This window comes from Morone saxatilis, unplaced genomic scaffold (genome assembly GCF_004916995.1).
Source record: "Morone saxatilis isolate NCDOM2014 unplaced genomic scaffold, NCSU_SB_2.0 Contig15, whole genome shotgun sequence".
In the NCBI taxonomy this organism is placed as follows: Eukaryota; Metazoa; Chordata; class Actinopteri; family Moronidae; genus Morone; species Morone saxatilis.
This window is the reverse complement of record NW_023339707.1, coordinates 20,590,218-20,603,851: the sequence shown is the minus strand read 5'-3', so window position 1 is coordinate 20,603,851 and position 13,634 is coordinate 20,590,218. Positions and strand designations below refer to the sequence as shown.

The 13,634-nt window shown below is 42.7% G+C and overlaps 2 protein-coding genes across 2 annotated transcripts in view; one reads left to right on the top strand and one right to left on the bottom strand.

The window, feature by feature from the left end:
• The first annotated feature begins 2,004 nt into the window (after nucleotides 1-2,004).
• Nucleotides 2,005-12,870, top strand: LOC118324651 (semaphorin-3F-like). Its single transcript, XM_035657078.1, has 19 exons — nucleotides 2,005-2,221; nucleotides 2,317-2,484; nucleotides 4,360-4,496; nucleotides 7,486-7,646; nucleotides 7,768-7,830; nucleotides 7,946-8,065; nucleotides 8,256-8,349; nucleotides 8,472-8,591; nucleotides 8,709-8,854; nucleotides 8,961-9,075; nucleotides 9,177-9,246; nucleotides 9,390-9,534; nucleotides 9,625-9,847; nucleotides 9,934-10,022; nucleotides 10,119-10,160; nucleotides 10,278-10,435; nucleotides 10,521-10,588; nucleotides 10,683-10,810; nucleotides 11,288-12,870. The coding sequence occupies exons 3-19, from the start codon at nucleotides 4,385-4,387 to the stop codon at nucleotides 11,663-11,665; spliced, it is 2,232 nt and encodes a 743-aa protein (XP_035512971.1). The 5' UTR covers nucleotides 2,005-2,221; nucleotides 2,317-2,484; nucleotides 4,360-4,384; the 3' UTR covers nucleotides 11,666-12,870.
• A 44-nt stretch (nucleotides 12,871-12,914) lies between these two features.
• The window catches only part of LOC118324652 (wiskott-Aldrich syndrome protein-like), a 4,161-nt gene continuing 3,441 nt past the window's right edge, over nucleotides 12,915-13,634 (bottom strand). The window contains 3 exon segments of the mRNA XM_035657079.1: nucleotides 12,915-13,137; nucleotides 13,241-13,352; nucleotides 13,469-13,634. The exon segment at nucleotides 13,469-13,634 is cut by the window's right edge and continues 101 nt beyond it. Of these exon segments, the coding sequence (XP_035512972.1) occupies nucleotides 13,079-13,137; nucleotides 13,241-13,352; nucleotides 13,469-13,634 (337 nt within the window). The 3' untranslated portion in view covers nucleotides 12,915-13,078.

The following is a 13,634-nucleotide window of genomic DNA, read 5'->3' as shown; positions in this document are numbered from 1 at the left end:
ATGGTGGCTGGCTGGCTGGCTGGCCGGCCGGCCCCGTGGACACGTGGCATGTTGGACGACTGCAGACGGATGCTCCATCTCTGGGAGCCTTCAGCTACAGAATGCCTGTACAGTATTCTCTGTAAAAACCTGCAATCACCTTACAGTGCAAGGCGAGCAGGCTGCGACTGGAATGTGCGCCACGTATGCGCCCTTCATGTCAGAGATGTTTTCCAAAGTAGCTCTCCTTTGATAACCATTGATGTGTGAAGTTCATGGATGTCACACAGCACCTGTTCCCTTTATCTTGCATTTGGGTGTTTACATTTTTTTCTGACCTATAAGATAACAATTAGAAGACTTGTACAGCCATGTGGGAAGTGTTGTGGTTGAAAATAGAGCAAATAATCCTGAAGAGTATTGCACCATTATTTTCTCTAACCCTATAATTTCCTCTCAGGGTCATAGTCTTTTCCCAGCATGCATTGGTGATCCTCTCAACTTGCCTTTCTCTGGCAGGCATGTTCAAACACTCTTCAATTCATCAATATACTCTTGGAATGACCATCAGTAGGTCAAAATAATAGGTTGTTTTTCCTCGAGGGGACAATATTCAGCCCCTAGAATATCATGATTGATGTGTCTGAGGGACTGATATTTATCTGGAGCCTTTGGCCTACAGGGATAAATGTCTACCTTGCGTTTCACACTACCTATCCATTAGATGAGAAGATCCTTTTTGTTGACCAGAAAAAACAGACCCAGTGTTTGTTTTCTAATCCACGCTGTCTGTCCCCATGATACAAAATCCATCCATCATGTTTGGAGGTTTGGGCCACTATTTCCTGCTTTTTATACTCACGTACACAGGACAAAAATACCTATTGCACCGATGAGTGAAGAGCTGTTGCAATCTCTTTAGCAAGTTGAGGCAGTGGTGGGTGCAGATAAGACAGCAGGATGGTACAGTCAGAGATGTGGATGACGTTAAAGCTTGCTTAGGAAGCGGTGGGAGCCGATCAGTGTACCGGTGTCCATGGCCAAAGTTGAGTGCACACGGAAACCTGAGCTCGGCACACACTTATGACTCATTTCCTCAGCTGGAAACAGAGGGATGCCTCCTGTGGGGCGGGAAACAAAGACTCCCTCCTGGACACATCTTGACACACCACTGCCTATGGATCACATCTGGCTGATACCCAATTTGAGATAAGGTGCTTACACTCTCTGTCCGTGTGCCGATGAATCAAACCCGAGTATGTGCCTCAAAGATAAATTCAAAAAGTTTCGCATAAAAGCTTTGTAAGTCGTGCCAGGAACTGCCCTCCTCTGTGACCTTTTTACACACTGACACACCACATTGCCTCATGTGTTTATTCAGTTTTACTGTCTGTGCAGAGCCGTAGCTCAGAATACATTCAGCCTCTGCTTTTGTGTCTTGAGCGCCATACTGCGTCAGAGCTCACCACAAAGCCAGTAATGATGAGAGGCACCCTGAAAGCTGTTTTAATTTCAAGCTCAAGGCTCTGTTAACAGGATGGATGTCCTTTACGTCCAGTCCCCCTCCCTCCTGGTTGCTTTGTCACTGTTGTCATGAGCGCTGGAGCCAGCCAGAGAGGAATCCCAGGAATCTTTTTTTCGGTTGACCTGGCTCTTATGTAGAACTGAGGAGTAACGGCGACATTGTCTAAGGGGCAGCCCTCTCATGCTCCCTGGCTCCTCTTTAATAGTGAATTTCAGCCCCTGCATCCCGTATAAGAATAGTCTGTGGCCCTCACGGTGCATGAGAAAAACATTTATATCAAACAGCTGCTGTGTTGCCCATCACCATTTAACTGAATTATTCAGCTTTAATAAACTTTGCCAAGAGAGAACTACTGAGCAGACATAGATTAATAGCAGTTTACAGTGGAGTGGGAGGCAGTGTGTTAAACTCACCAGCAGTGACAGGGTTAATCATACCCATATGGTGTACCAAGAGGTTTGGTCCAATGCTGCTGTGGGCCAACAGGAGAGGGAAGGCTGGGTGGGGGCAGAACAGAAGGGAGAGGACAGCAGGGCAGACACTCTCCCAACACCTGCACCTGGTCACTTGATTCACACTGAAACAGCCTCAAACTCCCTTTAAAGGATCATTTTAAAGGACCAACATCTTGATCACATCTCGGTGATGGTTGCTGCCATCCAGGCTTAAACTTTTTTTTTTTTTGTGGAGAGTGGAGCAAGCGTTCAGGGATCAGCTGTGGGTTTTTGTTTAATGTTTCATGGAAGAAATGCCGTCGGTTAATAGCGACTGATCACACAGGCAGCATTTTTTTTCTCTCTCTCTCTCTCCAGGGGAATTTGCAAACCTATCGGATTGTTTTATTCCTGCGCAGCGCTGCTGAGGGACATTTTCCAATCCAGCTCCGAGGCACTAAACGCGGGGAATGCAGCGGTAACATCCCGCAAGTTTTTTGGACCTCAGAGGCGTAGCGGGCACCGAGAAAGTCCGATTTTTCAAAGGTAGGACATTTCACTTCCCTCTGGTTTAACTTTTAACTCATGTTTGGTTACTCTGTAGCGTAGTCTAAAGGGTAGATGGCTGAGGCGCACACATTTGTTCGGTTCCTATTTCTGGATGTTGAGTTCACAGGTAAGTGCGCACTCCGCGGAAAAAAAGAACTGGGCTATTCAAATACTATAATTATTTTTTTTAAAGGGAAACCATATGTTATTATAGCCGAACTTTAATCTGTCCTGCTGGAACCACCCAGCACAGAAAACCAGTAGAAATACCGTTATTCATTCAAATAAAACCAAGTACAATCAGGTCATCGTACATGCCCCACAGGCATATTTTTATATTTTAGTTCCTGATTGATGATTGTTAGATATTTTTAAGTTATTTCAATTACCTTTAGATTTTTCCATCCTCTTTTAATTTAAAGTAGATTAAATATAATGTGTAGGACATGATTTTTATACTGAGACATAGACATTTTGCCCTGTTGCCTAACCATTTTTAGGAATACTATTCCAATAGGGCTTAAAATGTATCTGTGATGTTCACATGCTCATGTGTTAATTTTCACTATGATTAGATGAATAATTCAATTTTTGGTGAAAATGTTTAATAATTTATTTATTTGTTTCCATAAACTGATCCAGTGCTCTTCTAATGGACGAGCCTCTCCTTAGGTGACAAATACCTGTGACTCCTTTATGACAAGAAATGTGTGTCCACATCAATTTGAGTACACATCTCATGGTGCATATGTATTATTAACAGTGAATATTATACAGTGTTTGATTGGAGTAATGGAGATCAAGCTTCCCTGGTGAGCAGATATATGGCAACTGTGTGATTATGCCAGGAAGCCTGTGAGGCGTTCCCAGTGGCTTCTGTTTTTAATTTCTAAATGTTCAGCATGCCAGTCACTTAAGTTTCATCATTCATGTTTTTTAATGGGGACATATTTTTACACAATGCGTCACACAAAACCGAGTGCAGTATTGTGAAATATAATGAACATTTTGTGAAATCTCACTAGTTTTTCCCCATGAATACCTCTCCCTAAAAGCCCTCATTTCCAGGCTTGTACCCTGTGCCACTGGAGGCCTTGGCTACATGGATGCCATGAGAGGAAAAAAAGCCCGTGGGATGGCTTATAGCCTGAGCAAAGCACACCTTCAGGGAGACAATTTAATGGATGTTGTGGACTCAGCTTTTAGTATTCATAATTTATATGGGATCCTCTCCAGCAAAGTGCAGATGCATAATGAATGCTTGAGTTAAGGTCTAACAGTTAGGCTACGTTTCAACACCCCTAAACTGTCAGAAATTGTTTCAGCGAGGACTACCTGTTTCTTTGAACTGTCATGTATTTCACTCGTCAACTTCTGAAAGTACGTCGACGTGCTTTGTTGAAAGACTGAGAGAGAGGCAGAGGGAATCACTGATGGGCCTTTTTTTTAAATTCACGTTTCTAGGAAAATGTGGATAAAATATATGTTTAAGAAATTGTAATATGTCTAATAATAATGCACAAGATGAAGACAAGAACACAGACAAGGAGACATTAATTTCCTTTTTCAGACTTTTTCAATGTGACTTGCAAATAGCATTATACAGTCTTGACACATACCTCACTACATTTACACTTTAAATAAATAATAGGGCTGTCATATTTTCCAGAGCAGGTGTGAAGATTTGGACGTTGTTCTCTCCTGCCAAACTATACGTCTCGCCTTGGAAGGCTGCAGGCCAAACTTCTGATCACAGAGATCAGAGAAAGAGAGAGAGAGACTCTCTTTCCTGTCCTTCCTTCTTTTTCTGTCTCATATTTCTCATGGGGCACTCTATAATAATAGTTCATTCCTCTTTCTTTTTTCGTCCAGATTTAGATCTCTGTGGGCTACCTGCATGACTGTTACCATGACAGCATCTGGAGCCCAACTCCTCCTGTTGGCCTTATGTGTTTACAGAGGCTCGGGCCTGCAGCAGTCTGCTCCGCGGGTTCGACTCTCCTTCAAAGGTGAGCTCATACAGATTAACTAAAACTCCTCTGACAGCAGGGATTGTCATAATAGTTTCTTTTACTTGTTTGGTTTCTCCCTCTAAGTCACTCGCGCACACGCAAACTCATGCACATTCCCACACACGCATCCACACCAGCGGTTATGTTTCCTCTTTATACATATGTAAAGAACGTATTTCCTGCCACATGTCAAACAGTGCAACACTGGAAACAAAAGGTGGATATTACGTGTGGTTAGTTACTGGTAGTGCCCTTCGACCAAGTTTCTCTCCACACCCTAAAACCAACACGCACTGGAGTCTGACCTGTCAGTTCTTCTTTGTTTTTGATGTCTGACATGATGACACAAGAAGGAAACACCTGAAATTTGATCACAAGAGATAAATGATATTTCAGAGCTTTAATGTTTTAGCCGCAAGGTGTGAGTTCAAAATCAGGGTGGATAGAGGTTTTTAAAGCCCTTTTTTGTAGGCATTTGGGATTTTCCCATGCAGTCTGCTCCTCGTCCTCATTATCTCTAACAGCAGAGATTCATGTTACAAATATGCGGATGACACCTTTGATCAAAACAATGCTGGATGATTATAGTTATTTCTGCGTCCCCATCACGCTGTCACTTCAAGTCCACCTGCACATGTGGACGTGCACGCTCGCAAACAAACACACACACACACGTCACACCTGAAGTAACCCGTAAGTAAGCATTAGAGGTGTGAATCAGATTTATAACATACTTTCATGTGGAGGTGAGTAAAGATGTTCTGCTCCAAGGTCAGGTCTAGGCAGCATTCACATGTTTGTTGTCTTATCTTGTTAAACTGCAGTGATTCAATGAGAAACATTTATGGTTTTGTACAATTGCAACAAGACATCTGAAGCAGATTAGAGGTGAGCTAATCATGAGATGTGTGGTTGGTGAAAACTGGCAGTTGGAGTCTACATAAGGAGTTGTTTTAAATTCAACTGATTTTGTAAGACTGAAAACAGCTGTCTACATGCTGTTCGTGGCTGTCATATACGGCAACGGTTCCATTTGAGGCTTGAGAGAGTAATTGCTGTGCATTTTTATATGACCTTTAACACTAATCCCCTTTCAGTAAACAGCTTATACACAGCAGTGTGTTTTTTTGCAGAAGGGTGCACAAACTATTAGTAGTAGTCTGACAATTACACAAGTTTGGTCTTGAACTTCATCATGTTCCTCCTTGTGTTAAGATACAGGAATTCATCTGTACAGATCTCTCTGAGGCAAATTCATGTATAAGAGCTTGTTCAGAGCAGCTGAGAGGTGTTGAATTGTTAGATTGTTGGTGAGGTTTTTCCGATAAAGCAGCCACATTCACAGTCACCCCTCCCCCCTAATACCAAACAAAAAGGAAAAAAGTTGGACTTACTCCCCAACTGTTTTCTGCCACTCCAAGGATTTATTGTTCATTGTTTGTGACACCGAGTCTCTTTGTTCCCTGAGGCGCCTGTGGAGGAGGTTTCGGGACGGCTGGAGGACATGTGACTCTTCTGAACGAATGAGCCGGTCTGAGTGACACTCTGGGGTACAGGAGCCCTGCAGAGGATAGAGATCTTACATTGTTTCCTCTGTCGCTGGGAGGTTGTGTCAGTTATACACACTTCAAAGGGATTGACTGAGTATCATTTGATAGAATTAGTCAGCATTGCTAGAAAGCAAAATGTGCAATGTAATTGAAACCATGTTTCAGAATCTCATGCCCCCACAGTGCTGTCACCAGTTTGCTCATACTTGGGATAGGCCTGAGACTAAACAGCAGTGGTCATTAGTGCCTTAGTGACAATATGTTGTCAAGTTGTAACATGAGAACTTATAGTGGCCCAGCTGAAGCTTCATACTATAATTGTGTGTCCTTCCTAGTGTTTCCCTATCAGTGTGAGAATGTTGTCAGGGGATAAGTGTTTGCTGAATGTTTACCAGATGATGGCAGTACATTGTTTGCTATTTTTGGAGAATGGAGACATGTATAGGGGTGTGGTGTTTCTACATTTAGCCTGTTCAGTGAATCCACTATGGCCCAGTGGAGCCTGGCCAGGGGCTTGTTATCCTGTGTTTACCTCTCAGGAACAGAACCGGACCTCATCCCACCTCTAAGGCTCCATCTCATGTCGTCCGGAGATCCGATTGCATAGCTTATTTTAGTGGCACCTTGGCTGCATCCTGTTAACATTGACCTCAAAAGGAAGATGGAAGGCACTTTGATGTAAATAAAGATTGTGCTTCCTCTTGAATCCCTGTAAGCCGGCTTCTGAGGGTCTCTGCGAACATTTGTCATTACATAAGCCTGCTGTCTTTACCATGCTTACACTGTGTCCCAATGTGCACATATGGTGGCCAATACCTTACCCATGACACAGATGTGTGTGTGTGTGTTGCTTGTGTTTTAAAATGATGCAATGAATTGTTGGATGGAAGAATGGAAACGAGTCACATTCGGAGGTAGAGTGCTGCACACAGTCCATTTGTCTCGCAGCAGATGAAAATTGTTCAATCAAAGCTTTCAGGAGAACAAAAAAGGAGAAACATTTTCCACTGCAGCTTGTCTTAACAGGTTACGCTCTGCTGAACACAATCCTGATCTTAAGAATTAGCTCCGAGTTCCACTGACCGTATTTCCTAAGGGACCTGCTTTTTCATCTAACTCCACTGGGCATGTGGTGCCTTAAACTCAATCAGAAAGTCAGGACACATAAAATATTGAGATCTTAAAAGCAAATATGTTTCTTAAAATGCACCAAGTTGAGTTATATTTAATCAGTGACACACATTTTCCAGAAAAGAAGTGAGAAGGGTGTTGTTCAAGGGACCGCAAGTTCATCCATGTCAGTAATGAAACATGTTAAAGGCATAAAAGGAATAATGTGAAAAGATTTTGAGAGCTAACCTTTGCTCCCCCTGCTGTTGGTTTTCCAAATGGTGTAGATGTGTTTTTTTAACAAAGCTGGAAAACTATTCACACAGAACTGATGGACACAAGGGCAGCGCGACCCTTCAGTTTCTCCTTCAACACCAGCGACTACCGCATCCTCCTGATGGACCAGGATCAGGGCCGTCTGTACCTTGGCAGCCGGGAGTATCTGGTGGCTCTGGACATGCACAATGTCAACAAGGAGCCCCTCATAGTGCGTAAAAACTCTATTTTATTAAACGCTTATATTTCGTATGTGACATTAAGTCTCTAAGTGCAATGATCCTTAATAATCCAGTATTTTCTGGTGTCTTCTGTTCTTAAAAAAAACACAGATCCACTGGCCAGCATCTGCTAAGAGAAAGGGAGAATGTCAGATGACAGGAAAGGGAAGACAGGTGGGATCATGTATTTACATCCTGCTCTTTCAAAAATCAGAGACTTGTGCTTTCAAGACGGGACAATGACGACAGAAATGTTTGAATTCCATTTGTCTTACTCCGCTTTGTCCAGGGTGAATGTGCCAACTTTGTGCGGATGATAGAGCCATGGAACCGCACCCATCTCTACACCTGTGGAACAGGAGCGTACCAACCTATCTGCACATTCATCAACAGAGGCTGGAGGGCAGAGGTGAACACAAAAACATTTACAGTTCCCCTAGTGGGACTTACCGCAAAAGTCCCTCAGCAGTAGGCCTGGAAAGCGTTGTCCTGCTAAATATTTCAGTACTACAAACTGGGACACTGATTTGTTTATGATTTCCCCATGCTCCCTTATGCCGTTTTAGTGATCTATTTTTATGCATACTTTCCCTCTGCAGGACTACCTGTTTAGGCTGGTCCCTGGGTATGTGGATTCAGGGAAAGGAAAATGTTCCTACGATCCTAAACAGGAGAACATCGCAGTTCTGATCAGTAAGACATGCTTCATTTATAGGAAGAAAATACACAAAACCTTATCAGATTCCCCATGCTACTGAATCACAACATCTCATTTTTTTTCTCATTTTTGTTCTTTTATTGCCTTCCCTCTGCAGATGGAAACATATACGCAGGGGTCCATATTGACTTCATGAGTACAGATGCTGCTCTGTTTAGGACCATGGGAGGGAGAACAGCAATCAGAACAGAGCAGTATGACTCCAGGTGGCTCAATGGTGAGTAAGTGTGGGTGTGAGGAGGTAAATGTTTCTGATTACAGGTTATGGCTCCTCTTCTTATTTGACAACCACTTGCCTCAATCCTCTCTCTGCTTATCTGTTTTTATCGTCTAGAGCCTGTGTTTGTTCAGATCCAGCAGATCCCTGACAGTGCAGAAAGGAACGACGACAAACTTTACTTCTTTTTCCGAGAGAAGAGTCTAGACTCGAGCGGTGGGGCGAGCCCCAGCGTCTTAGCAAGGGTGGGAAGAGTGTGTCTGGTGAGCCAAACCTCATCATATATGGAGTGAAAATATATGCAGCTTACCTTGTAATATGAAACGCATTGTGCGTATTGAGCCATGACCCAATTTCCTTCCTGTCTAGAATGATGAAGGAGGGCAGAAGTCCCTGGTGAACCGCTGGACGACGTTCCTGAAGGCTCGTCTTATCTGTTCAGTGATAGGAGAAGATGGAGTGGAGACACGATTCGATGAACTACGTGAGGCCACAATAAAATAAGCACTGCTTTTAAAGTGATAGTATTTTAATTGCATCTGTTTTTATCATTGTGTTATTGATTACATATCATTCCTCTTCCAGGCGATGTGTTTATTCAGCCCACACAGGATGAGCGAAACCCTATGGTGTACGCTCTCTTCACTACAGCAGGGTGAGTTTTTTTTTTTTTGTCGGTTGACAAATTCCCAACTCATCCCACCTTTTTGTGGACAATTAATGCTTTTAATTTCAGGGATAAGATGCAAGCTTTCTCCTACTTCTGCTTCTTACCTTAATTGTCTCTTTCTGCTCAAGCTCTGTGTTCAAGGGCTCAGCAGTCTGCGTTTACTCAATGGCTGATATCCGTAATGTCTTCAATGGACCCTTTGCCCACAAGCATGGCCATAATTACCAATGGACTGAGTATACTGGCAAGATTCCCTACCCACGGCCTGGAACAGTACGTTTCTGTTATATTATAAATAAAAACATCTAAATTTACATCAACAGAAAGTTTACAAATTATTTAAACACATCCCTTTCCATCCAGTGTCCAGGAGGAACCTTCACTCCTGGTATCCGTTCCTCCAAGAACTTTTCAGATGAGGCTGTGAATTTCATCAGAGCTCATCCCCTCATGTTCCATCCAGTTTATCCTATCCATCGTCGCCCCCTGGTGGTGAGAACCGGCGTGGACTACCGCTTCACTGCGCTGGTGGTGGATCAGGTGGATGCTGTGGATGGACGCTATGAGGTGCTCTTCCTGGGGACAGGTGAGACAGCTAAAGGGCTGATGGCTGGAGGATTAGTTTGGCAAGAAGATTTTGTAAAGGTTAAATGTAATTCCTCTCCCTTCCAGATCGAGGCACTGTCCAAAAAGTTATAGTTTTACCTAAGGACCCAACTAGCATGGAGGAACTGACACTAGAGGAAGTGGAGGTTTTCAGGGTATGTCTAAATATGTGTTCCTGAAAAGGCAAAAATACCTTGAACTCAAACACAAAGTCTTGTTGATTAATCTTTTTGCTGTTTATTAATTTACAGACTAGAGCTCCAGTAAAAACAATGAAGATATCCTCTAAAAGAGTAAGCAAATTCAAGACAATAAAGACAAATCAAAGATAAAAGATTGACATTTCAGTGCTTGTACCACAACAGACTCTTCACAGCCTCGCTGAGTTTATTTTGCTTGTGTCACCACAGCAACAGCTGTATGTGTCATCAGACGCGGGGTTGACCCAGGTGTCCCTGCACCGCTGTGGTGTGTATGGCAGGGCCTGCTCGGACTGCTGTCTGGCTCGAGACCCCTACTGTGCCTGGGACGGAGAGAGCTGCTCTGCCTTCACCCCGTCCACCAAGAGGTCAGGGCCATCTCGTATGTTCGCAGTGCACTGTTTCTAGATTATAAGGAAGTCAACTTAATTCTTAATTCTGACCTTTACTCAGGAGGAGCAGAAGACAGGATGTTAAACATGGTGACCCACTGAGGCAGTGCAGAGGCTTTAATGCCAAAGGTGTGACAAACTTTTTGTGTTTAAAGATCATGAACATTACAAATTTTGTTATGTTTTGAGCAGTTGTCACCGTTTCATCTCTCTATCTCTACAGTGGAGAAACGTCTGAGAGAAATAGTGCAGTTTGGGGTGGAGGGCAGCAGTACCTTCTTAGAGTGTCAGCCTCGCTCTCCCCAGGCCACCGTCAAGTGGCTCTTCCAGAGGGATGGAAAGAGGAAATTGGTGAGAAAGAACAATTAAAGGAATAGTTTGGGGACATAAGACTATTCGCTCTTGCAGAAAGTTAGACATGAATATGGATACCAGTCTCACAACAAATACAAGTCTTGTTGACACTGTGAAGTTGCCAGGCAACAGACATACACCACAGAGTCATTGTGTCCAGCCACATAAACCCCCCTGAAACTCCAACATATTGTTCTTACACTTCGGTTTTTGAATGGATTAAACAAACAATATGTAGCAGGTGCTGGTTGGCAGATTGTATTACCTTTGGATAAAGCCAGGCTAGCTGTTTTCAACCTTTATACTAAGCTAAGCTAAGTGTATTTACAGTACAGATATGAAAGTGGTATCAAGAAAGTGAATAAGCAAATTTCCCCAAAAATGATTTTGTCTTTAAGAGCATCAACCCCCTGCCCTCTTTGTACTCTGTATACAAATTGTAATACTAGACTTTCACTTTCCTGTTTTTTTAAGCTCAACCGTGTGGGAGGTATTCTGAAGACCAACCACGGTATCCTCCTGAAGTCTCTCAACCAATCAGATGCGGGGCTCTACCACTGCCTTGCCACTGAGAACAACTTTAAACACACGGTGACCCGTGTGGCGCTGCGCATCCTGGATCGAGACATCGTTTTAGCTCTCACTGCTCAAGATGAGGACGAAGAGCCAAAAACTCGCCAAGTGGGACCTTATACACAGTCATCCCTCGTCTCCACACCCTTCCCACCAGAGATTAGACTGATTAACCAGTACTGCCAGTCCTACTGGGAACAACTCAGTCCCAAACAGCAGCAGCAGCGCAAGCGCACCAGCCGCAGGCACACAGAGAGCCAGGACCAAGGCCTCGGCTAAAGCACAGGACTGATGTTGTCCAACACTGGCCTGTCTGGACTTTATGGTGGACTTTTATGTTTGACATGCATGTTTGTGTGTCACCTCCATTCATTAGGCAGGTGATGGTGCCATGCTGTCGTTAAAGTACCATATTGGTGGTTTTGCAAGCATCAAACTAGAAAATACAAATTGTGTTTATTTTACATTACCAGTGACCACTAACGTACATTTTTAGATCGATTTTCTATTTCAGTTCCTGTTGACATTTGAATCAACTTACAGAATTATTTTCAAACTTCTTCTTCTTGTTAAGTTCAGGTGCTTTCGGGAAACCCCAGTGTCTCTGACTTGAGGATCACGGTGGAAGATCAGTGTTTTTAGTGCAAGAAACAAAACAAAAATTACAAAAAAATCTTTTTAATAAAATAATAAATAAAGAAGAGTTTTCAAAACGCAGCTGGATTGCAATGCAACTATAAAAGTAACAAAGACCGTTCAATTTGAATGATCATTTTAGAAGATGGTAAAATGTGATGTAAAGTATATGCAGCGTGTAGTTAATAGGCTTCAACATGCAAAACCACAGATATGGTACTTTCAAGTATCTTGAAACAGAAATGTAATATATTGATTGTGAATATAATATATATGGTCATTGGATTACTCTTGTATTGTATGAAGATAATATGATGAATGCATATGTTGCATGCATAACTGTTGTTTGTTGCAAGTTGTACATTTTACTGTTGTTCTGTTTTCAACCTTGGTGTGTATTGATGTTCGTAAGGTGTAATGTATTCTGTTAAGCTAATTCCATTGGATGTTGTCATATAATGACTCCCTTACTGTCCTGTGCTCTAGTGACCTACAGTATGTGAGTGTTGAAGATATGTATAGCGTACAGTGTTCTTCCAGTTATGCACTTTGTCGGTGGTGGTATTCGAGGGAATTGGGGATCTTTGCACAGATGTATGAGAAAATGTTACAGGAACATAATGTTTTTTATGTACAGTATGTTATAAAAATGGGAATGAAACCGGCTCATTTTAGTATTGATTGTTGGTGTTCTGTCATATGCTGTGTTTACAGATTTTTCAAATTGCTCTTTTTAAAGGAAGCACGAGGAACAAGAAATTTTCCAGCCAGAGCCACCATTCACCTTCATTGTGAGTAACACAGTGCTATGTGCTGTCATGCTGATGAATCCTACACTGGAAATGTTCAAACAAATATATAAACATTTCAGAAGCCTCTTAAACTTGTGTTCTTTCACTTCCAAGTCTTTTATTATTTGTTTATGTAATGATCCACACACAGTTTCTGACATATACAAGTCATATTCCAGTGTGTCCAAACACATGTAACAGTATTTATTGCAAGGGAGAAGTCTGTAACTAAACTCAAAGTTGAAATAAGTTCAAAATCCATTACTCAGTCATCCCATTCGTCATCGTCCTCGTCATCATCTCCGCCCTCATCTTCACTTTCATCTGAAAGAGAAGACAAATATATTTATAAGATGTGAGACTTTTTTTGGTAATTTGGTTCCAACACACTTGTCATGTAGTTTGAAATTAATGTTCTAATATTTACCAGAAGAATGGATGACTTTACTCCTCTTCTGCATGACCATCATGAGAGCACCAACGATGCCCTCACCTGACTCTGGTGTTGTGGGCGGGGCTGCATCAGGACTGTCTATCACCTATAACACACACCAGGAGAGGAGGAGACTATGATGCATTGCAGCATGACACTTGGAAATTGTGAACTTATATATAGCATGCATAAAATGTTTTTAAGAAAAGGAAGTTGCTTTACATTTCTGAGCTTCTTCCCCAGTCGGATCTGATCCAGCAGTGCTCCTCTGCTTTCTCCTTGTCCAGAGGATGGAGCGGGAGGTGGTGGCGGGCCACCAGAGAGAGGCGGAGGAGGTGGGAAATCTGAAGAAATAGAAGTTTGGGGAGGTGGAGGTGGAGGTGGTGGG

Excerpts from the sequence above, each read along its gene's own strand:
- LOC118324651 (XM_035657078.1), top strand. The coding sequence starts at position 4,385 with ATGACTGTTACCATGACAGCATCTGGAGCCCAACTCCTCCTGTTGGCC. Across the intron at positions 7,647-7,767 it reads TCAACAAGGAGCCCCTCATA|ATCCACTGGCCAGCATCTGC; the intron begins GTGCGTAAAAAC and ends AAAAAAACACAG. Across the intron at positions 7,831-7,945 it reads TGACAGGAAAGGGAAGACAG|GGTGAATGTGCCAACTTTGT; the intron begins GTGGGATCATGT and ends CGCTTTGTCCAG.